The following is a 20,135-nucleotide window of genomic DNA, read 5'->3' on the forward strand; positions in this document are numbered from 1 at the left end:
ACTGGGCACACGAGCTGGTAAATTACCCGTCGCACATGTTTAAAGTATTCTACCAACTGACTCGTGTTGTATGCCAGCCGACTCGCCATTTCCTTTGGAGACCGAAATATTCCACATGCCTATAGTTCACTTAATCGAAAGGGGTTAGATGACACGCTGCTGATGAAATACCTAGGTATCTGGTGATTCTGAAAGAGCCTCAGGGTCCGGATATTTTATTTTCAAATACAACCCGAGTCAATATTCTCCTGGTGCTGGGGAGCTCAAAAATCACTACCTCTATAGTTCTGGTAGAAATAAAAATATGACCTGCTAAATGAAAAGAATATGGCGGTCGTGATGCCTCATTGAAAGAACACCTCTTCCCGCATCCCAACCAGTGGACTTCGCTCAGCAGTCGTGCTTGGTTGAAAAGAGAGCAGCGGGTCTATAGTGGACCGAAAAACCACATCTTTCTAAGGTTGTGCATAACTTCTTGATATTTTAATAGAAACCAAATTTGTTTTCAAAAGAAGCGTCTTCAATTTGGCACAGGAATCTCTAGTTCAATGCTGAATTTGAATTCGCTTCTTCATTGGTGAGAAAAACTAAGCGTTTCTAGTATTGAGGCTCTGCAATTATCTTATGCAAAAGTCTGTCTCCTTGTCGTGGGTCCTGGCGACCAGCTACTCCCCAGCAAGCCTCGCACACTGTGGGACAGATGGCATACCTCCTTTAGCTTCCCTCTAAGATGAGATTGGAAAAAAACTCAAACAGATCAATGCATAAAATCAATTGGGCGATAATATTTCTCCATTCTGTAAAAGGGAATTGACGAAAGCTCGAGACAATGAGAATTGATGCATTTATGTTATGACCTGAACTTTAGGAGAGAGAGGACGACTGGGAAGATCTTGGATGCCTGATGATGCAAGGCTTCAAGCCTCAACGGAAATAGTGCCCTTACAAATACCATGCTGAAGGATTCATGAGCAGCAGTATGAATAAAATACAGAAGGAGGTACTGTGTGAGATGAAGATGGAGAAAATGAAGACGGCATGGAGGTGATGATGAATGAAAGCGAGATAGCTAGAAAGGCGGGACATGCCGTAGACCATTTTTTCTCTCCTTTCAATCATGCACATTATTGTCTTATGTACTTAGTATGTGAACCTTGCACAACGTTCACTATGCCTTCTTCAACTCGCTTGCCGATAGTGATTGTGGTGAATGCCAGGGTTTTCCCGATCTTCCCAATCTTCCCCTGAATTTCCAATGTGTCGCCCAGTTTCGCTGTAGAAAGATAGCTGACCGATAGGTCCGTACTAACGCCAGTAACTTGGTGTCCTGTTGATGCGATCGCCATTCCAGCGGCCCAGTCTACAACACATGCAGACAATGTGCCGTGCAGAGTGCCCTTGGAGTTGACATGAAGCGCTCGTATCGGTAATGTGGCGTGAATAATTCCATGTTCAGCATGGTATATTTCTATTGACTCGAGGAGAAGTGAGTAGATGGGACTGCTGCTGCGCTGGCGCTCCCAAACTGCCATCACATGAGAAAAGGGTGTCTTCCATAGTGAAGGTCACTATGGTTGCAGAGTAGGTGATGCGAAAGCTGCGTATCTGACAGGTAGAAAACGCGAGAATGGCTTATCGAATAATCAAGGCGGTAAATCTTAGAGAATGTGAACAGGATTTTGGGTTACTGAATTTCCCTTTAGAAGCAAAAATCCCGAGGGATTGATTTCTCGTTGTGGGCTCTATTTCACGGGTGATGCGGGCGGGATGCGGAGACGGAGCGGTTCCGCTCCGCCATAATCGGTGACTATCCGAACCCGATACGGCAAATATGATGCTCTGCGGGCATTTGCCGCTTGGAGGGGCTCAGGAAGTTCAACAAAACTCGACATTAACCGAGACAGAATCATGAAAGCGGTGAAATTATGCGAGCTGACAAGAGATCTGGGAGAGAGCGGCGAGGCAGAAAGGGGAACTTGAAAGCGATCTTGACTTACATGCCTGAGGCACCTTTTTCAGCAAGGATGGATCATCAAAGAGACCAGTTTGCCTAGGAAGTGCGAGAGGGTACGCCACCCTACCTAGATATGAGGCTAAATAAATTTTCATATCCAATATAACATACCGTCAAATTGCCCAGATGCGTGACCCTTTGTCACTAGCAGTAGTATGTTGGACTCCAGGGCTACTAGTATATACCTAGATATATCGACACAAAAATATTAAATACACTTGGGCACTACTAGTACAAGTAGTACAGAGTCGGGCATCTCGGCAGTCACTGCCTAGGTGTTTCCCTAAAACTTTGCTCTGGAAGATCACACATGCTCTTTATGCTCTACAATTTCGTCTGTGTTTCTCTTCTCACTGATTGGGCCGACTTCCACAACGTCCCCTTGAGGAACTTTGCTAGCCATAGGAACAATCTCCCATATAGAAGGGGCTTCAGGAAACACTTGATCAATGGCTTCAAGGTTGTGGCCCATTGTCTCAGGATAAAAAGGAAGGACAACTGCAGGAACACAGGCGCATATGGAAACAAACAAAAGGTAGTATTTCCAGCCGATACTGGACAATGCCACCGGGCTGATCATTGCGATAATAAAATTCTAGAGCCAATGGTTGGCCGTGTAAATTGAAGACATTGCAACCCGAAGACAAATTGGGGCAACTTCAGCGCAGTATAGAAAATTGCCCCCAAGAAACCCTATAGGAAAGAAGAAGTTGAAAACAAAAATCGTCACCGCTGAAACAATTGATGAGATCTGATTAGAGGCCGAAAGACTGCTCGTGACAGCCATCACAACCATGCAGAGGCACATTCCGGAGCCGCTGACCACAAAGAGAGAACGTCGCCCAAGACGGTCCACGACTGCAAATGTCACGAAAAAACACAAAAATTTCCAAGCCAAGGAGGATGTAGCGACTATTTCGGGAATATTACCCTGAAAATGCAAATTATTCTCAAAGTGTAAATCGAGATTAGACTGCCACCGACAAGCTGCTGAAGCGTCTGAATCACAATGCACAACATGAAACGGTACCCAAGACGACAGTCACTGCTGCTTCTAAATATAACCTTAGATGATGATGATGGAGTGGATTCTATGGCATTTTGTATCCGAGAGATTTCGAATTCGACGTTTCTGTTGTTGGAGCTAACGCCGTTCAGTCGAGCAAGGGCTTCTTTAGCTGGATCCCATCACTAGAGACCTGAAAACCCTCGCAGCTCGTTATCAAGTTGAACGCCTTAAGGGTCCCAATGACTTAGTGGTCCTGTCTGATGGGCGTCTGGAACTGGTTTTTACCAATGGACCGTCGCCGAACGGACTTTTGGTCAGCCATGATAAAACTGCGCTGTTTGTTGCGATGACTAGAGATAATGCGGTGTGGTATGTACCATTGATGCCTGATGGCTCGCTCCAGAGGGTTGGCCGATTCTCGAGCTATTATGGTATTGGTGTGGGCCAGATGGGATGGCATGTGATGAAGAGGGCAATATTCTGGTTGCTCATTCTTCGCTTGGGCGGGTCTTTGTTCACAGAAGTACTGGCGAGTTGCGGACTATAATAAAAAGTCCGGCTGGGGCTAGCACAACGAACTTGACATGGGGTGGGCCGGATTTGAGAGATCTTTATGTTATAGAGATTGGAACTGGAACCATTTTGAAGACCGGATGGCATTGCCGAGGGAGATTATTGAAAGAAGAAAACTACAATATAATAGTGACGGCACATCAGTATGATAATTCATGTTACTCTACCTAGTCGAGGTCGGCAAATAGATTCAAGAGGTCAACAATATCCGATCATCTTGGGAATAGATTTACTACTAGAGTATATGTAATTCCCATAGAACATCCTGCTCATAGGCTCAAACACAAGACCAGAGACTTAACCACAGCAAATGAAATGAATAATGCAAGTCACCAGTGGTAATCTCAAATTTTTGTCGACCTTTGCTCACGAGTTTAGAGTTCATGCGTTTAACATAGTAGCGATCGGCCGACGCCGCCAGTTACACAACCTGGTAGTCACACTTCGATATTGAGCAGTGTGAGCCTTTGATATACTAGACCCTGCGACTCGGTTCGATGAGGTCGCGAAGTCTTCAAGTCTATCATGCAGAGTTGCCTCCACTTGCGGTCAATGACGGGGATGATCTTGAGTTCGTCGGTCTTGGAATGACTTTGGTGAAGCTGGACTTGAACCTTGGAAATCAAGGCAACTTCTCACAGATCATACAACTTTATTCTTAGTTCAACGATCTTCACAAAAAATCCATTCCAGGGGAATTGCGAGAGATGTATCGCCCCTTTGCATACTACCCTCGGGGCCGCACCAAAACTAACCCCCACACCCATGCGGATCCGATATCACCCCGCACGACATGAGACTCGAATTGTTGCAGTTGGTACACAACTGAATGTTTTGTCGAATAGTATAAATCTGGTAAAATTTGTATTTTGCAAAAGTAAAAATATTCCTCCATACACTACGCCTATTGTCTACATTGCACACTACACGTCCTTCGATTCTACGATGAAGGCCCTTGTATACACCGGACCCGGGAAGATCGAGATAGTGGAGCGGCCCAAACCAACCCTCCAAGCACCAACCGACGCAGTAGTACGCCTCCTACACGCCTCGATCTGCGGGACAGACCTCCATATCATCCTGGGAGATGTCCCGACAGCTCAACCGGGACTGGTTCTTGGTCACGAAGGCGTGGGTGTTGTGGAGGAAGTGGGCTCAGCAGTGCACAACTTTGAGGTTGGACAACGCGTCGTTATATCCTGTATGACTTCTTGTGGAGCCTGCAAACGGTGTCGGCAAGGCATCCCGGCGCACTGCCAGACCGGCGGCTGGGTATTGGGACATCAAATCGATGGGACACACGCGGAGTATGTCCGAGTGCCACATGCGACACTTTCGCTGCACGCATTGCCTGACTTGATCGATCCACGCGCCGCAGTGGCCTTGTCCGATGCTCTGCCGACAGGATTGGAGGTGGGCGTGCTCAGTGCAAACGTGCAACCGGGCGGATCGGTGGTAATTATCGGGGCGGGACCGGTGGGCATTGCGGCGCTTTTAACAGCAAAGCTTTATACGCCAGCGTTGGTTGTGATGGTAGATCGCGATGAGGCGCGACTAACTACCGCGCGGGAGCTAGGGGCGGAGACGGTTCAGACGGATGGGGAGGGGGAGGTGGCACGCGAAAGGCTACTCAGTCTGACGGAGGGTCAGGGGTTCGACTCGGTCATTGAAGCGGTCGGAATACCCAAGACCTTTGCATTGGCCCAGGAGTTGGTGGGGATAGGCGGACGCATTGCCAACGTGGGTGTCCACGGTAAACAGGCAGCTCTCCACTTGGACCGGCTATGGGATCGGAATATCAGTAAGTTACTCCTTACTCCGAACCGTGAGGTGTAGTTCCAGATATTAGTATACTTCGTACTGACCAGCAGGCATTCACATGTCGCTTGTGAACGCGACAACTACTGGGAAATTGTTAACGTTGGTGGCCACGAATCAATTGGAGATTTCTCGTTTGGTTACGCACAGTCAGCAGCCCAGCCAAGCCCTAATTTCAGGTTCAGGTTCAAGTATAGCAGGGAGATTCTCTACTTGAACTTGAGTATTTACGACGCGGTCACTAATCTTTAATTCTCATCATTATAGACTTTCACATTTCCAACGGAACGGCTGCGTTTGACACTTTTCAGAATGCTGCTCAGCATCGCGCGCTCAAAGTGGCCATTGACTTTTGACTTTATCAAGACTGCCTACTTCCGGAGTGGAGTTGGTTACGATCGACACCGACCTGCTCGATTCGTTCCTCATCCGTCCTCTCTCACCCGTTTCATGCGTGTCTTTGTTCCTATCTCCACTATGGAGCGTCTTCGGCGTTTTTGCTGGATGGACGTGAGGCTAGCGTCGGCCCCCAAGGCGATTACGGGACTTTCTATCTTCCGAGGGACACAGAATGGAAAAGGCCTCAACCTCAAAGGGAAGGGGTTCCCTGGTTGTAACCTCGCGTAGTTAGACTTTAGTATTTTAATTGGTACTCCTTACCCAGAAATATGAAGGTGGCGCACTGACATCATACCGAATGGAAGCGTAAAGGAAGTGAATGTAGTGACTATTTAGTTGTAAACCAGAATATTCCGCGAGTCCTCCCGATTTTAGGAATGTACGGAGTGATTAATGCCTCAGTTCTCTAGCGTCTCAGATCCTCCAATCTCCCTTTTCTCGGGGCCTTTCCGCAAAATTCTGTTAACCTGCTTCATCCCAGGGCGAAACGATCCACTTCGCTCGTTTCTCGAAGCTGTGGGGCTAACTGAATGATAATCCTATTCTAATTGGTCTACTCCAACGTGGCTCGCATCCGTTCGAATCGAACTTTCTTTTTTTTTTTTTTTTTTTTTTTTTTGGCGTGTGCTTCGCGACTATCTCTATTCTACTCTGCCCACCATCTAACGAACATACATTTAACATTCAATACTCCTTTCAATCACTCAAAACCACAAATCCACCCTTCCTCTTCCCCATACACCTCTACCCTATATGCAATAACTGAATTCCACTTGCCTTTCCAACATGGCTATCGTCGAGGCCATGCGCCGCTCATCACGCGTCTCGGTCGCCACTGAAACTGGCGGCGCCAGCTCGGGCAATGCGGATCGAACCCTTGAGGATATGGGTTATGTGCCTGAACTTGCGCGCAATCGCTCGGTCTGGCAGGTTACTTTCATGTGCTTCATTCTCTCCTCCGTCCCTTACGGTCTCTCCACCACCCTCTATTATCCCCTCGCCGCCGGTGGCCCCGCCAATATTATCTGGGGTTGGGTCCTTGTCTCCTTCTTGATTTTCTGTGTCGCCGTCTCGCTTGCTGAAATTACATCGGTTTATCCAACCGCCGGTGGAGTTTATTACCAAACGTTTGTTCTGTCGCCTCTCTGGTGTCGTCGTGTCGCCTCGTGGATCTGTGGCTGGTCATATGTTGCTGGCAACATCACCATCACATTGGCTGTCAACTTTGGTACAACTTTGCTTTTTATTGGTTGCCTTAATGTCTTTGAGGATGCCAATGGCAATGGAATCACATCGGATTTCCAGGCTTATCAGACTTTCCTGATTTTCCTGGCCATCACCTTCTTGACCCACGCCATTTCGGCTTTTGGCAACAAGTATCTGCCCTATATCGAGGTACTTGCTATTCCCCAACCCTCGTGTCAATGCATACTCATCTAACACTTGATAGACATTTGCCATTTTTTGGACCATCATCGGTATGATCTGTATCATCGTCTGTCTGCTCGTCGTCGCCAAGGAAGGCCGCCGGGAGGCCTCGTGGGTATTTGGCAGCTTCGAGCCTAACGCTGGCTGGCCTGCTGGCTGGTCATTCTTCATCGGTCTCTTGCAAGCTGCCTATGCCACTTCGGCTACTGGAATGATCATCAGTCTGTGTGAGGAGGTTCGCGAGCCTGCCATCATGGTCCCCAAGGCCATGGTTGGCACGATTGTCATCAATTTCATCGCCGGTCTGCTCTTCCTGGTTCCCCTCTGCTTCGTCATGCCTACGATCGCCGATATCTTGAACGAATCCCAACCCACTCCCGTCATTTTCAAACACGCCCTTGGCAGCAGCGTCGGTGCTTTCTGTCTGATGATACCGTTGCTCGTGCTCGGTCTCATCTGCGGTATCGGCTGTGTCACCGCTACCTCGCGTTGCACTTGGGCTTTTGCCCGTGATGGTGGCATCCCCGGCTCTGGTTGGTGGAAGACTGTCCACAAGAAGTTGGACATCCCTTTCAATGCCCTCCTCCTCAGCATGGTCGTCGAGATCTGCCTCGGCCTGATCTACTTCGGTTCCCAGGCCGCCTACAACGCCTTCTCCGGTGTTGGTGTCATCTTCCTGACCATGAGTTATGCGTGCCCCATCGCCGTCTCTCTCATCTTCCGCCGTCGCGAGGATATCAAGAATGGCAGTTTCAACTTCGGCATCTTCGGTCTGATTGCCAACGTCTTTGCTCTTGGTAAGTTGAAACGCCTCTCCCTCAGTCCCTAAGCTAATAATCCCAGGCTGGAGTATCCTTGCCATCCCCCTCTTCTGCATGCCCACTCTGAAGGAGGTCACTTTGGACAGCATGAACTACGCCTCGGTGGTCTTCTTCGGAACTGTTGTCATCGCCGCCGTCTGGTACGGAATTTGGGGTTACAACAACTACCGTGGACCTCCTACTGATGCGGTGGATAACCACTCGATGACTGACTCGAACCCTGACCCAACTGAGGAGATCACCAAGACCAAAAGCCCATAAAGCACAACAAAAACGCCCAATCATCTACTACCATCGCTCCTATGCACCGCACCAATGCAATACCACCGCACCACAGCACCGCAAACCCCAGCGCCATCGCAATAACAGACCACAGCAGCACAGGACCCATGGCACCATCCTTCACGACCCATCCCTCCCACGGCAGCCCTCGGATCTCCACGGATCGGACTCGGACTCGGACCCGGACTCGACTTGCCTTGCCTTTGCGCTCTTTCTATCCTTGAATCCCGCCAACTTCGCCCGATTCGCCCGTTCCGCCCTTTTCGATCTCTCCCAGGCGCCCATTCCCATGCAACATCATCACCGTGGACCAGATGCGCCATTGAAATCCCAATGTTGGGGTCGTAGCTTGAGGTAGCTTACGCGGAGTTCTAGATGTACATAAGCATAGATATATACTACCTGTCATTTAATGCATTAGTCAACAGTCCTTCGGTCTCATACCTACCAATTAGCATTTGCAAACTTGAAGAACTCCCGATGAATACTAGGTCACTCAGAACTATCAATAACCTTCCTCTGGCCCAGCCCGTCTATTCGGAACCTCGGAAGATTGGCCTCAAGAAAAGCCCGGATCGTAACCAACAGGGCGCCATACCTTGCTGCCGTAGAATCATCCCACGAGGAATGTATCCCGACGAAAGCCCCATCCGATGACCTTAACAGCGGTGCCCCGAATGACCCCAGTACGTCCAGGCATCATGTTTGAGAACGCCAATTTCCGAGTCGTCATGTGAATCCACGCTGGGAAGCCCACATAGCCGACCTCCGGATACCTCAATCAGGTCGTCGGCAGTCTTGCGAGGTGGGCTGAACTCCAGGTCATCGGCGCCAGGTTGTCTAATACAAACTATCGATGCAGTGGGGTCCTGTGTTGCTGCGGGGGAGATGTGGCTGAAGATGGGGCATTGCATGTCGGCATCACCCGGTTGAGGCTACTTCATCTCAACGCGAATGACCCTTGGCCAGCGCGAGATCGCGTCGTGGATCCCAAACGCGACATTCCGCTTGCACCGACAGCTCTGTGTAGTATAGCAGCCATTTCCGTCGGTGTTTTTGCCACTCTTGTCGCGTTTCGCAGAAATACTGCGCGCATTTGAGGATCCAGCCTCGCGCGTCGATACACACTGCTGTACTTGTCTCGGCTTGACCGAATATTAACGTGGATTGTAGAGCGCGTTCTGCCTGCGGACTTTGTTCGCGGGCCATGTCAATTGGAGATGGGATTGCATTTCGCAGCCGTTGCTCTTTCTTTCGCAGGGCCTGAAGCTCGGGAAAGTTGAGATTTGGTAGCGATTCGCTGAGGATAATCCTTGGTTCGCTCAGAGCCCTGGAGTGGAAGCTGAGACGAAGGGGATGGGTTCAGGTGGGAGGCTGTTTGTTGTTAGTTCTGATAATATAGCATTTGATCGCAGCCGACGAGCCCTGGAGGCATAATTGGAATTTCAAGGTTGTTCCGAGGTTTTGAATGAATAATGACTCGGAACCTTGGAAGATTCCAGGGTGAAGAAAACACGTCGGAACTGACTCGTCGTTACTGGGCTGTACTTCATCACGTGCTATCGTCACAACAAGAAGTTGAACAACTTTATAGAAATACAAATCGACTCCAGGGCTTCCAATGTGGAAACTTGAAGTTCAAGCTCCACTGGCAGTGCTCTGAGTCCACTCCGAGTCAGACTCCGACCCCGGGAGTCGGAGTCAGATGCCCACCCAGGTGAAACATACATAGGTATACCTGGGTAGCCCTGGAGTAACTACTAACTAGTTACTACTAGTACCTAGGTAGTACCCACCAAAGATTTTCAAGTTACTACTACCTACTACCTCGGTAGGTTACGAACCCGTGGACCTTCAAATTCAAAGTTCCAACCTGAGAAGGTTGGAAACTGCTAGTAGTAGCCAGAAATAATTCATGATACCTGCCCAGATGGTAAGTACTACTTTCAGAAGGGTATGTGCGATGTATTCTGCATTCAAGTACTGCGATACATCGAGTCGAGAAATACAGTACCTAGTACTACCAGTATCCCTTAGACAGGATACCTAGTGCCCAGATATACTCCTCTTGGCTTGCAGTCTCTGAGATTACAAGGGTCAACCGATCGCCGCAATGTGGTCTGTCACAAGGCAAGTGTAGTCATCCGTCCCGTAATAAATGGTATTGCCATCGTCGGAGGTTTGACCGGTGGAAAGAGTATCCCCCAGTTGCCAATAGAGATCCGCTGAAATGCCCTTCGTGTGTAGAGCCGTTGTTTGCCAAGGAGCCTCAATAGCGCAATGGTTAGAGGTAACACCGTATTCCTCGAAGAGGCATGGCTTGCCTGCTGCAACGCAAGCAGCCCCATGAGCGGTGATCCAGAGATTTCCCCAGTCGTTAGTCGTGCCCCCTATGGTCATGTCAATACAGCACAGTCGAAGGGAAGAAATAAGCTTGGGAAAGAAAGGCCAGCCAAGACGGAGTGCTTACAGCTAGAAGGGTAAAGATGGAATGTGCCAAAGTCAATGTCGTCAATGGCCAAATTCATGGTGAAGTTTGAGCCCTCGCCGTACGTAAAAGGATAGCTTCCATCGGATTGAACATTGAGACCAAAGCCCTCTGTGAAATTTTAGTAAAAACAAAGACAAACTAATGAGATGCTGTGCGAAATTGACTGACCGTCACCAATGCAAACCAAATGCTTCGAGTCAAGCGATTTTATGTACGCTGAAGTCGATTTGATCCAGTTATAGAGAGTTGAAACATCGCAACCGTTGCATTGGGGCTCATTCGCCAATTCCCAGGCAAAAATCGCTGACGAACCACTGTACCGCGCGATTACTGTCTTGATATATGTGCGATAAGCGGCCTGTGCATCTTCATTAGTATACCATGTTGTTTGGGAGCCTCCAAATGCGGTGACATATGCTGCCATGCCGCCGTAGTCACTCCAATTATTGACAAAGTTGATAATCAGCTTAATGTTGCGCTTTTCCGCGGAGGCGACGACATAGTCAAGTCGCTGGAGACCATCGGACCCGGTGTTGATCGTTGCAACACCATCTTTCAGCAACTGGTAGTAGACTGTACCCGAAGATGGGACAGTGTTGACATCGTTAAAGCCCCATATGCGCAAGATACGCTGTCCAGCATTGTTCATGTGGTCCAAGACTAGATCTACATCGTCGTTCTAGAAGAAAAGATAATCAGTGCTTGTCTCTCTTTCTCCTTTCCCAGAATGATATGATTTACTCACGTTCGTCAAGAACCCAATCCAATACGAATTAGATCCAGCAAAATAACCAGGCTCGCCATCGATAGTGAAGTTCAGGCCCTCGATGCCGACGAATTCTGTTGAAGTTCCAACCGATGTTCCCGAGGTGGTGGAAGATGCGCTGGTGGTCGTCTTACTGGCGCTTGAAGTGGATGTTGCCTTTGACGTAGTAGTCGTCTTTGTGGTCGTGGCAAGAGTCGTGGTTGTGCTGCTGATGGAAACCAAGCATTGGCTATAATAGTCATTCTGGTATTGGCAGGACCATCCCGACTGACAGGTGGTTTCACCTGAATAATTAACGCCGCCACATTGACCATATGGAGCCACGACAGCCGATGCCAGACCGGCGAGAAGCAGGATGGCGAGGGACTGCATGATTGATGTTCAAACCTTTGGTGCCCAGGTGCGTTCCTGAGTTGACGAGACAATGGATCTAATTTACGATTTTAAACAGCTAGAATCTACATCAATGAACCTTGGAAATCACGGGGGACGGATATATCTCCGTTATGCATTTGGAGATCAAATTGATATAGTGGCCGTGCATTTCTGGGGTAGTTTAAACGCCGGCTCCGTGTTGTTTGGGGCATAGAAGTGGGGAAGCAGAGAGGTGGTGTGCCAGATTGATTGCGGAAGCACAGGAACATGAAGATGGCCAGTTACTTATGGCCTGACGAAAGGTAAAATACAAAAGTCGGTTCCGGTCACCACTCAACTAGATCCTCCGTAGTCCGTACCACCGATCCGGACACAATCCTTGCAGTATGCGGAGATGGGGCGGAAGAATTCACAAGACGAAGCCCCGCTTGCTCGACGGAGCAAGGCTGCGTCGCCGGGGCCGTGGCCGTGGTGTGGGGAGCAAGACAGAAAAAGAGAAGAAAAAAAAACATTACCTTATCGTATCGTTTCGGGTCGAACCTCCGGCTGTTAGGCGAGATCGTGAGGAGTACTGAGTTTGCAGTAATTACGGAGTACATAGCAGAAAATTTTCACAAAAACAGGATGGCTAGTCCTCACACTGCGACCGCGGATGAAGACCTAAGACGCGTCTCATGCGTCGCCTTCTTGTAAGACCGTGGAATCACAAGTTTGTCGCCTGCCATTCGGTTAAAGGCACGAAATTCGGCGGCTTCCCCCTGAGTACTGCACTGATGCCTAGAAAATACCAATGAGAATGGCATTTTGGTCAATTTCCCCTGCTCTTCCGATTCGATCTCGGCCAGACCACGGTTGCACTGTTGGTAGCGAAGACGTCACCTGCCAATAAAGAAGCCGGTATCTTCCAACGAGGATTCTGGGCACATTCTTCCTCCGTGCCATCGGATTCCTTAAAGACTGCGCGGTATTATAGGTCGTACCAAGTTTTAAAGTTTCTTCGTATCCTTAACGCACGTAAACTTCATAGACTCCAATCCATAGTCTACATATTCCACCTGGGCACGTTCTCGCGAGCGCGAGGATTGGGCTAAGAACTACTCCGCCATTACTCAGCGCTTGGGCAGACATTCCTTTCGGGAGAGATGCATCCAGGGGTTCCCCACAATTAAAAACTCTGTTAGCTGTACCTCCGAAATCACACTATTGCCCTTAAGACCTTCTCGAACGGGAACTCTGTGACAGCGCGAGTAACCTATTAAATTCCATGTGTTACTAGTGGGGGCGATCGCTATTGCGCAGACTCTGCAGTGACGTACAAACAACTAAGAGCCGGCTGTGGCGGCGCCACCGAGTTAACTTGGCTTCGGGCGGATGCCAAATATCGATGTGCGAGGGTATGTCCTAGGAGAGAGAGGAATAGCCTCAATGTGTATTACTGGGTTGCAGTTGCTAGGGGAGGGAGTGAGTAAAAATGTTCGTAGAAACCGCGCAGAATATGCATGATGATGCAAGACCCTGTCTCGATGTCTCCAGACTCCGCATTTCCCCTCGATCCCCTTATTTCTGGCGTTTCTGGAGCCGGGCAGTGCGACTCACCGAGAAACTCATCGGGTATGAGTTGTGGGTGAACATCTGGAGGCCTGGAGTAACCCGGGGCATCCGGCCCACTTGGAATTACCCGACTTCATATGTAATAGCAAGAACTGGTGGTATACTGAATTTTAAACTCCGATGATATAGTGAATTCATTCTACCAGAGATAATATCGAGGTATACAGATCTCGTACCTAGGTATCTGATTTTGATCGGGCCCGAGCCGAGTCGGATGGCCGAAGCCACGTCTCCGGCATCTCTGGAGGGCTGCCTTGACGCCCACCCCGTCCCGAAGCCGAGTTCGCCACTCCGATATTCCCCTCGTCTACACTCCGTGCCACGCAATTGCCCCGGCCGGGGCACTCGGCTATCCGTATGACTGGCGAACCGCTTCCGATCGTCAGCTGGAACCGATCCTGGCTGGCTGTTCACCTGCCTGCTGTGGATTCGGGGCCGTGCGAGTCGGCTTCGGCCGGTTTCCTTGTTGTCATCGCGCATTTGGCAGGCATTACCAACAAGAGACACTCGTGGCAGAGCCGTCGCAGCGCGTGGTGGCCTCTCCACATCTCCACTCTGTGTCCCCCCGGGGCGGATTGTGGGCAAATAATGGTGAGCGAAATGACGAGCGTTGAATTTTCCTGTCCCTGCTGGCAAATTATTAAAAAGCCCTTGCTTGTCCTGCCTTTTTCCTATTTTTTTCTTTCTTCTTCCCCATGGGCAATTTCCCTCCCTGCTTTCTTTCTTCTTCTAAACTTCAGGGGTTCACAGGGTTTCTCAGATATATCTGATTGATTATCCATCCGGTAAACACAATTGTCAACCAACTCTACCAGCTATACCCGGCAGAGAATTACTCTTACCTCCATCATTATGGGCATTGAGTCAACCTCCCATCATGGGGAGTCTATCACCCCGGCAGAGGGTGTTTTCCAGTCGAGTGCCGAAACTTCCTACCAAAATAGCCCTGTCCAAAAGCCAACGAAGCCCGCCGGTGTCGATACTCCCATCCCGCGCATCACCCTGCGCTCCCTTGTTATGGCCCTCTTCGTCTCTATGGGAGGCCTCCTTTTCGGTTACGATACTGGTCAGATCTCTGGTTTCCAGGAAATGAGCAACTACCTGGAGCGTTACGGTGAGCTGAACAGTTCAGGCGACTATGCATTCAGTACCGTTCGTTCAGGTCTCATTGTCGGCCTGCTTTCTATTGGTACCCTGATTGGCGCTCTCGTTGGCGCTCCTCTCGCTGATTACCTCGGACGCAAGTGGTCTATCTCTGTCTGGTGTCTTATCCTGAATATCGGTGTTATTGTCCAGATTTCTTCTCCCGATGGACACTGGTGGCAGATGGTTGTCGGCCGTTGGGTCACTGGTCTCGGCGTCGGTGGCTGCTCTCTGCTCGTCCCTATGTACCAGGGCGAAAGTGCCCCTCGTCATATCCGTGGTGCAATGATTAGTTGCTATCAACTGTTTGTCACCCTCGGTATCTTCCTCGCTTACTGCATCAATCTTGGAACCCACACCCTTGAGGGTACCGCCCAGTGGCGTATCACCCTTGGCCTGACCTTCCTATTTGCTCTTGTCCTGGGAGGTGGCATGGTTTTCTTTCCCGAGAGCCCTCGTTTCGAGTTTCGCCACGGAAAGGCTGAAAGTGCCCAGCGCACCCTGGCCAAACTATATGGCATCCCAGAGAACCACACCCGCATTATCGAGGAGATGGACGAGATTCGCGAGCAGTTCGAGGCTGAGTCTGAAGGTCAGAATTGGACCGAGTTCCTAACTGCCCCTCGCATGTTCTACCGTATCGCCTTGGGTATGGTCCTGCAGTCCTTGCAGCAGCTGACCGGTGCCAACTACTTCTTCTACTATGGAACCACCATCTTCCAGGGTGCTGGAATCTCTGACAGCTTTATCACTCAGGTTATTCTTGGTGCTGTCAACTTCGGAACTACGTTCGGTGGTTTGTACATCGTTGAGAACTTCGGTCGACGCAAGTCTCTTATCTTCGGTGCCTGCTGGATGTTTGTTATGTTCATGATCTTTGCCTCGCTTGGTCACTTCATGCTGGACATCAACACCCCCGAGAACACTCCCAACGTTGGCAAGGGCATGATCGTCGTTGCTTGTCTGTTCATCGCTGCTTACGCCATGACCTGGGGTCCCATGATTTGGGCCATTGCCGCCGAGCTGTTCCCTTCTAAGTATCGTGCCAAGGGCATGGCTCTCGCCACTGCCTCCAATTGGGCTTGGAACTTCCTCATCAGTTTCTTCACTACATTCATCACCAACTCGATCGACTTTGCTTACGGCTATGTCTTTGCTGGCTGCCTTTTCCTGGCTGTGCTGGTCGTTTACTTCTTCGTTATCGAGGGTAAGGGCCGCACGCTGGAGGAACTTGACTGGATGTACGTGAACAAAGTTACTCCCTGGAAGAGTAGCTCTTACGAGCTTCCCCCTCGCCAGGAGTGGACCGGAGACGAGACTCTCTACAACCGAAAGGAGCAAGGAGGGCACCAGCACGCTGAGGTCGCATAGTCAGTTTGCTCGTATTCCGCAACTTTACCTTTTTTTGCGCTTTTAGTCTTGGAGTGGCATGTTCATATAAAGCCACATTATTCATGATTGCATGAATATTGCGATAAGAAATGTCTTGGACCTGGAGTTCTGACTTGGAGTTGCCACGCATTTTACGGCGGAATGTATTTATAGATTACCTTGCATATTTCATATTAATAGACCGGATCTATCTTTGACCTCGTTGCACACCTAGGTATTTCCGAGTATATAGTCAGCAGAAAATAGAGCTTATCAGCATGTTAAAAGACAACCTGCAACCCCACCTAAGCCCTTTCTGAGTAGCAACTAGCTGACTTTAACAAGAGAATCTTAGACAAGAAACCGTGAGAACTGGGATAACACCATTTGGCGAATTCGACTGGTTCTATATTTGTCAATATGCGTGATCAGGAAAACTGAATGCTCTCTACAACTGCAACTCTAGGCTCATCAGGCTGCGATACCCCCTTCTCCTAGGCAGTCAAAGGATCTTTCGTTATATGTGGTAATGAGTCTATGATTGAGTGGTAGGCTGGGCGTCCCGAAAAACATCAACGAACGATCTGAAACATGGCAGAGCTTTGAAATTATCAACCTGCATGTTCCTAGTAGGAAGCAAGGTAGAGGGTTGAGCGTGCTTTCGCATCAGAAGACCGTGTCTTCAAGGTTTTAATAGTGCATTCGAATGTCTCCTGAAACCAAGATCACATATTGGTCTCTGCCACCCAAGCTGCGGCGGCATCAATAACTACCTCAATTCTAGAAGAGACAACATCGCCTTGTGCCGCATCCCGAGCTTCCGTGAGCCCAGTGTTGTATAACGACCCGCCTAGAGATATGACTTTGTATCAAGTTGGTATAAGAAGCACGGGCTGCATTGTATATGAAAAGAGGAAGGTTAATGTACGAACCTTAAGATCAAGGGTGTAAACCCGTGGACGACCTTTACCTTTGATAAAAATTCAGTGCGACGAGGAAGAGCCGCAATCCAGGAGGTGTACTATTTATGGTCAAACGTGTCTTGGGTTTTGGCCACTTCAGCCGTTGATATTCAAGTTTCGGGACGAGGGTAGAAAGATGGAGATGTGAGCAAATAAACACGTTAGTTGGAAGGAAATGTCAAGCAGCTCACACTCTAGATAATATATGAAGACTCATGCTCGGCTAGCTATAATCATGCCCATAAAGTAGAGATCATCATTCCTTCAAAGGTAAGGTAGAGCGTCTGATTACAGCCTTGGAAGTGCTCCTCACCGGGCCTCAGTCACCTCTCGGGATTTGGCGTTATCCTCAATAGAAAGAATCAGTTCCGAGACCGTGATATACCTATCATTTACTCGATAATCCGGATGAATAAGATCATTTCAAGGTTGCTTTTACATAAAACCCATCTAGCTTGGGTTCTCGTCAGAATTAGTATATCAAAAAAAAGAGAGAAAGAGGCTATCATACTCAAATTTTGGCTCTAATATCCCCACTAGTAGCTATGAGACGCCCGTTCGTATTTCCTTCATTCTCCATCCTTCGTAGCATCCTGCGAAGTATCTTTCCACTGGCACTTTTGGGGATTTCGTCCAGCATCTCAGCTTCGGTGATCCATTTGTGGCGGACTTTGTTCTCTCGAACGTAGTCAATAATAACTTTCAGCAATGACCGAATCTGATCAGGAGTCTTATTCTGGTGAATATCCTGTTTAAGAACAACATACGCCTTTGGTCGCTGGCCTGTATATTCATCCGGAATGGCACCCACGGCCACATCCTCAACAATTGGGTGTCCAAGCAAGAGGTCTTCCAACTCCGCAGGGGCCACTGCGATGCCCTTGACTTTGATCATTTCTTTGATCCGATCGGTTATCGTAATGAAACCTTCTGAATCAATGAATCCAATATCGCCAGTGTGAAGCCATTGATCGGCGTCGAAGGTTTCTCGAGTGGCCTTTTCATTGTTAAGATAACCCATTACAATCTGTGGACCTCGTGAAAAGATCTCTCCAGGTACATCATAGCCAAGCTCCTTGCCCGTCTCGGGATCCACTATCTTTACTTCGGTACTCGCAACGATGGTTCCAACTCGGTGTGCGTACTCGTATGTAGATTTCTCCAACGGATGTGCTGCAATGCAGCTGCACGATTCTGTCATGCCATAGCCCTGTTTGAAACCGGCATTGGGGAAACGGCTCTTCAGCGCCTGTATAACTTCTGCCGATAATGGAGCTGCCCCAGAAGAAAATTTGCGAACATGAGAAAGGTCGTATTTCTGTACGATTGGGTCACGTAGAAGGCGAATCAAGATAGGCGGAACAAGAAGCATCTCGGAGATTTGATATTCAACCACGGTTTCTAACATATTTTGCATGGTGAATTTGGGAAGCATGTAAACTTCTGAATTTCTGAATAGAGGGAGATGCATCTGATGTACAAGACCCGTGACTTGATGTTCATATTAATTAGTAAAGCAGCGAGATAGTAGAGATCCAGGATGAATTACTATGGAAAAGCGGCAGAACTGCTAGAACCTTGGTATGATTATCTGCAGTTATCTGGGAAATTTGCAAACACTGCGCAATTACGTTAGAATGCGATATCATGACCTGTAATGTGACTGATGTTAAGCTCTTATCGTAAATAAAGGTGGTCTCACAAGCTTACTGCTTTTGGAAGACCAGTAGTTCCACTGCTGAAGCTCAGGAATCCACAGACATTCTGGTTAGTCATTCCTGTCGGGATTTGATAAGGAATTACTTGATCATCGCGATATTCCTGGCCAAATGCAAAAAGATCCTTGATGGTCCAGAAACCATCAGCCTGACCCTCGAGAAGTATGATTTGAGAATTTGAGATCCCCGCATTTCTGGCAGCTGGCACTGCGACCGAAAGAGATGAGGCTGCTGTCATAATAACCTTGGCCTGGGCGGTTTGTAATGCGTAGGTCATTTCCTCCACGTTATAGGCTGGCGAAGCACCGGAGATAAGACCTCCTTCGAATATCAGTTAGCATAAAAAAAGGAAATTTTCGGAGAAAAGAATTCACCAATACGATTAGTCGCAAACATAGCCACAGGGTACCAAATTGAATTCGGGCTGAATAAGGCCACTGTCTCCCCAGCGGAAAGTCCTAATTTATGCACCAAGGCTGTTGAAAGATACGTAGCATAAGCTTTCACCTCGTCATATCTGACCCGCTCCCTGGTGGTCGCATTTGTGAAACCAGAAAGTCTAGAAGGGCTTTTATTGTGCAGAGGAGAACTGGTAGACTCAAAAAGCCAGTCCCACAAAGTGAGATTCGGTACTGCATCCGACGCCCCGAGGTCGTTAGTTTTAAACGTTCTAATCAGAAAAGTATTCCAGTAGTAGAGAATATTATACCTGATATATCCGGATGTTTCGAGCTGAAAATCATGTTTAAGAAAATACTTGAATGTTTACCAATATGTTCCGTAGTGGAACCGGGCTCTTACTCTCCGAGGCTTCTGAGGGAAAGATTTATGGAAAGACTGAAACCAGATTTATTTTATGAAATACCTAGGTATAATAGTATAGAGCGGGGTCACAGAAATCTACCTGCTGTGTTGGCTCGGCGAGATTGCCGATAATGCGTTCGGCCCTCGGTATGTGGTCTTATGAGCAGTGGTTAAATGTAGCGTGAAATTGCACATTGATCATCATGATGGTGAACCTGCAGTGTAGGTATTTATCTGATCGTACAATCTGTGTGAAATTCGCAAGCGTACAAGATTACTTATCTCAGCATCAAGGTAGCTGGGAACGGTATGGATGATTTCACTTTGATTGATTATGTACGTATTCCGGGCGGGGATTGTGGGGAATTACTAACTATTGAGCGGAGGATGCTCCGCCGCCTTTTCCCCCCACGCCCCACGACTCGGAGGGGGCCGTGGTGATTGATTCAAGTTTGGCTCAAAGTATCCATTGCCTTTTTGATTCCAATGCTCACACTGTGAACTTTACTGAACAGAATCTATGATATGACCGAAGCCAAAAATCACTTAT

The 20,135-nt window shown here is 48.6% G+C and overlaps 10 protein-coding genes across 10 annotated transcripts; 4 read left to right on the forward strand and 6 right to left on the reverse strand.

The window, feature by feature from the left end:
- Window positions 1-1,124: 1,124 nt before the first annotated feature.
- Window positions 1,125-1,532, reverse strand: N7533_003703 (PaaI family thioesterase; the record flags this gene model as incomplete). Its single annotated transcript, XM_057100353.1, has 1 exon — window positions 1,125-1,532. One exon carries the CDS (start codon window positions 1,530-1,532, stop codon window positions 1,125-1,127), a length of 408 nt encoding a protein of 135 aa, XP_056963041.1.
- Window positions 1,533-2,609: 1,077 nt separating this feature from the next.
- Window positions 2,610-3,190, reverse strand: N7533_003704 (sugar transporter; the record flags this gene model as incomplete). The annotated part of the gene is made up of 2 exons (XM_057100354.1): window positions 2,610-2,945; window positions 2,999-3,190. Coding segments are annotated over 2 exons (528 nt in total), but the record flags the coding sequence as incomplete, so codon positions are not given.
- A 1,351-nt stretch (window positions 3,191-4,541) lies between these two features.
- On the forward strand, window positions 4,542-5,432 carry N7533_003705 (uncharacterized protein; the record flags this gene model as incomplete). The annotated part of the gene is made up of 1 exon (XM_057100355.1): window positions 4,542-5,432. One exon carries the CDS (start codon window positions 4,542-4,544, stop codon window positions 5,430-5,432), a length of 891 nt encoding a protein of 296 aa, XP_056963043.1.
- Window positions 5,433-5,726: 294 nt separating this feature from the next.
- Window positions 5,727-6,041, forward strand: N7533_003706 (uncharacterized protein; the record flags this gene model as incomplete). Its single annotated transcript, XM_057100356.1, has 1 exon — window positions 5,727-6,041. One exon carries the CDS (start codon window positions 5,727-5,729, stop codon window positions 6,039-6,041), a length of 315 nt encoding a protein of 104 aa, XP_056963044.1.
- Window positions 6,042-6,599: 558 nt separating this feature from the next.
- On the forward strand, window positions 6,600-8,323 carry N7533_003707 (putative amino acid permease; the record flags this gene model as incomplete). The annotated part of the gene is made up of 3 exons (XM_057100357.1): window positions 6,600-7,208; window positions 7,264-8,038; window positions 8,085-8,323. 3 exons carry the CDS (start codon window positions 6,600-6,602, stop codon window positions 8,321-8,323), a joined length of 1,623 nt encoding a protein of 540 aa, XP_056963045.1.
- Window positions 8,324-9,003: 680 nt separating this feature from the next.
- On the reverse strand, window positions 9,004-9,258 carry N7533_003708 (uncharacterized protein; the record flags this gene model as incomplete). The annotated part of the gene is made up of 1 exon (XM_057100358.1): window positions 9,004-9,258. The coding sequence occupies one exon, from the start codon at window positions 9,256-9,258 to the stop codon at window positions 9,004-9,006; it is 255 nt and encodes an 84-aa protein (XP_056963046.1).
- Window positions 9,259-9,289: 31 nt separating this feature from the next.
- Window positions 9,290-9,553, reverse strand: N7533_003709 (uncharacterized protein; the record flags this gene model as incomplete). Its single annotated transcript, XM_057100359.1, has 1 exon — window positions 9,290-9,553. The coding sequence occupies one exon, from the start codon at window positions 9,551-9,553 to the stop codon at window positions 9,290-9,292; it is 264 nt and encodes an 87-aa protein (XP_056963047.1).
- Window positions 9,554-10,441: 888 nt separating this feature from the next.
- On the reverse strand, window positions 10,442-11,973 carry N7533_003710 (uncharacterized protein; the record flags this gene model as incomplete). Its single annotated transcript, XM_057100360.1, has 4 exons — window positions 10,442-10,734; window positions 10,815-10,943; window positions 11,004-11,514; window positions 11,581-11,973. The coding sequence occupies 4 exons, from the start codon at window positions 11,971-11,973 to the stop codon at window positions 10,442-10,444; spliced, it is 1,326 nt and encodes a 441-aa protein (XP_056963048.1).
- Window positions 11,974-14,439: 2,466 nt separating this feature from the next.
- N7533_003711 (sugar porter family MFS transporter) lies at window positions 14,440-16,101 on the forward strand (the record flags this gene model as incomplete). The annotated part of the gene is made up of 1 exon (XM_057100361.1): window positions 14,440-16,101. The coding sequence occupies one exon, from the start codon at window positions 14,440-14,442 to the stop codon at window positions 16,099-16,101; it is 1,662 nt and encodes a 553-aa protein (XP_056963049.1).
- A 1,473-nt stretch (window positions 16,102-17,574) lies between these two features.
- On the reverse strand, window positions 17,575-19,177 carry N7533_003712 (uncharacterized protein; the record flags this gene model as incomplete). The annotated part of the gene is made up of 4 exons (XM_057100362.1): window positions 17,575-18,554; window positions 18,613-18,682; window positions 18,774-19,102; window positions 19,156-19,177. 4 exons carry the CDS (start codon window positions 19,175-19,177, stop codon window positions 17,575-17,577), a joined length of 1,401 nt encoding a protein of 466 aa, XP_056963050.1.
- Between the last annotated feature and the right edge of the window lie 958 nt (window positions 19,178-20,135).

The sequence above is a fragment of the Penicillium manginii genome (genome assembly GCF_028828005.1).
Source record: "Penicillium manginii strain IBT 31320 chromosome Unknown utg000003l:1.0-959480.0:1.0-959601.0, whole genome shotgun sequence".
Lineage (NCBI taxonomy): Eukaryota > Fungi > Ascomycota > Eurotiomycetes > Eurotiales > Aspergillaceae > Penicillium > Penicillium manginii.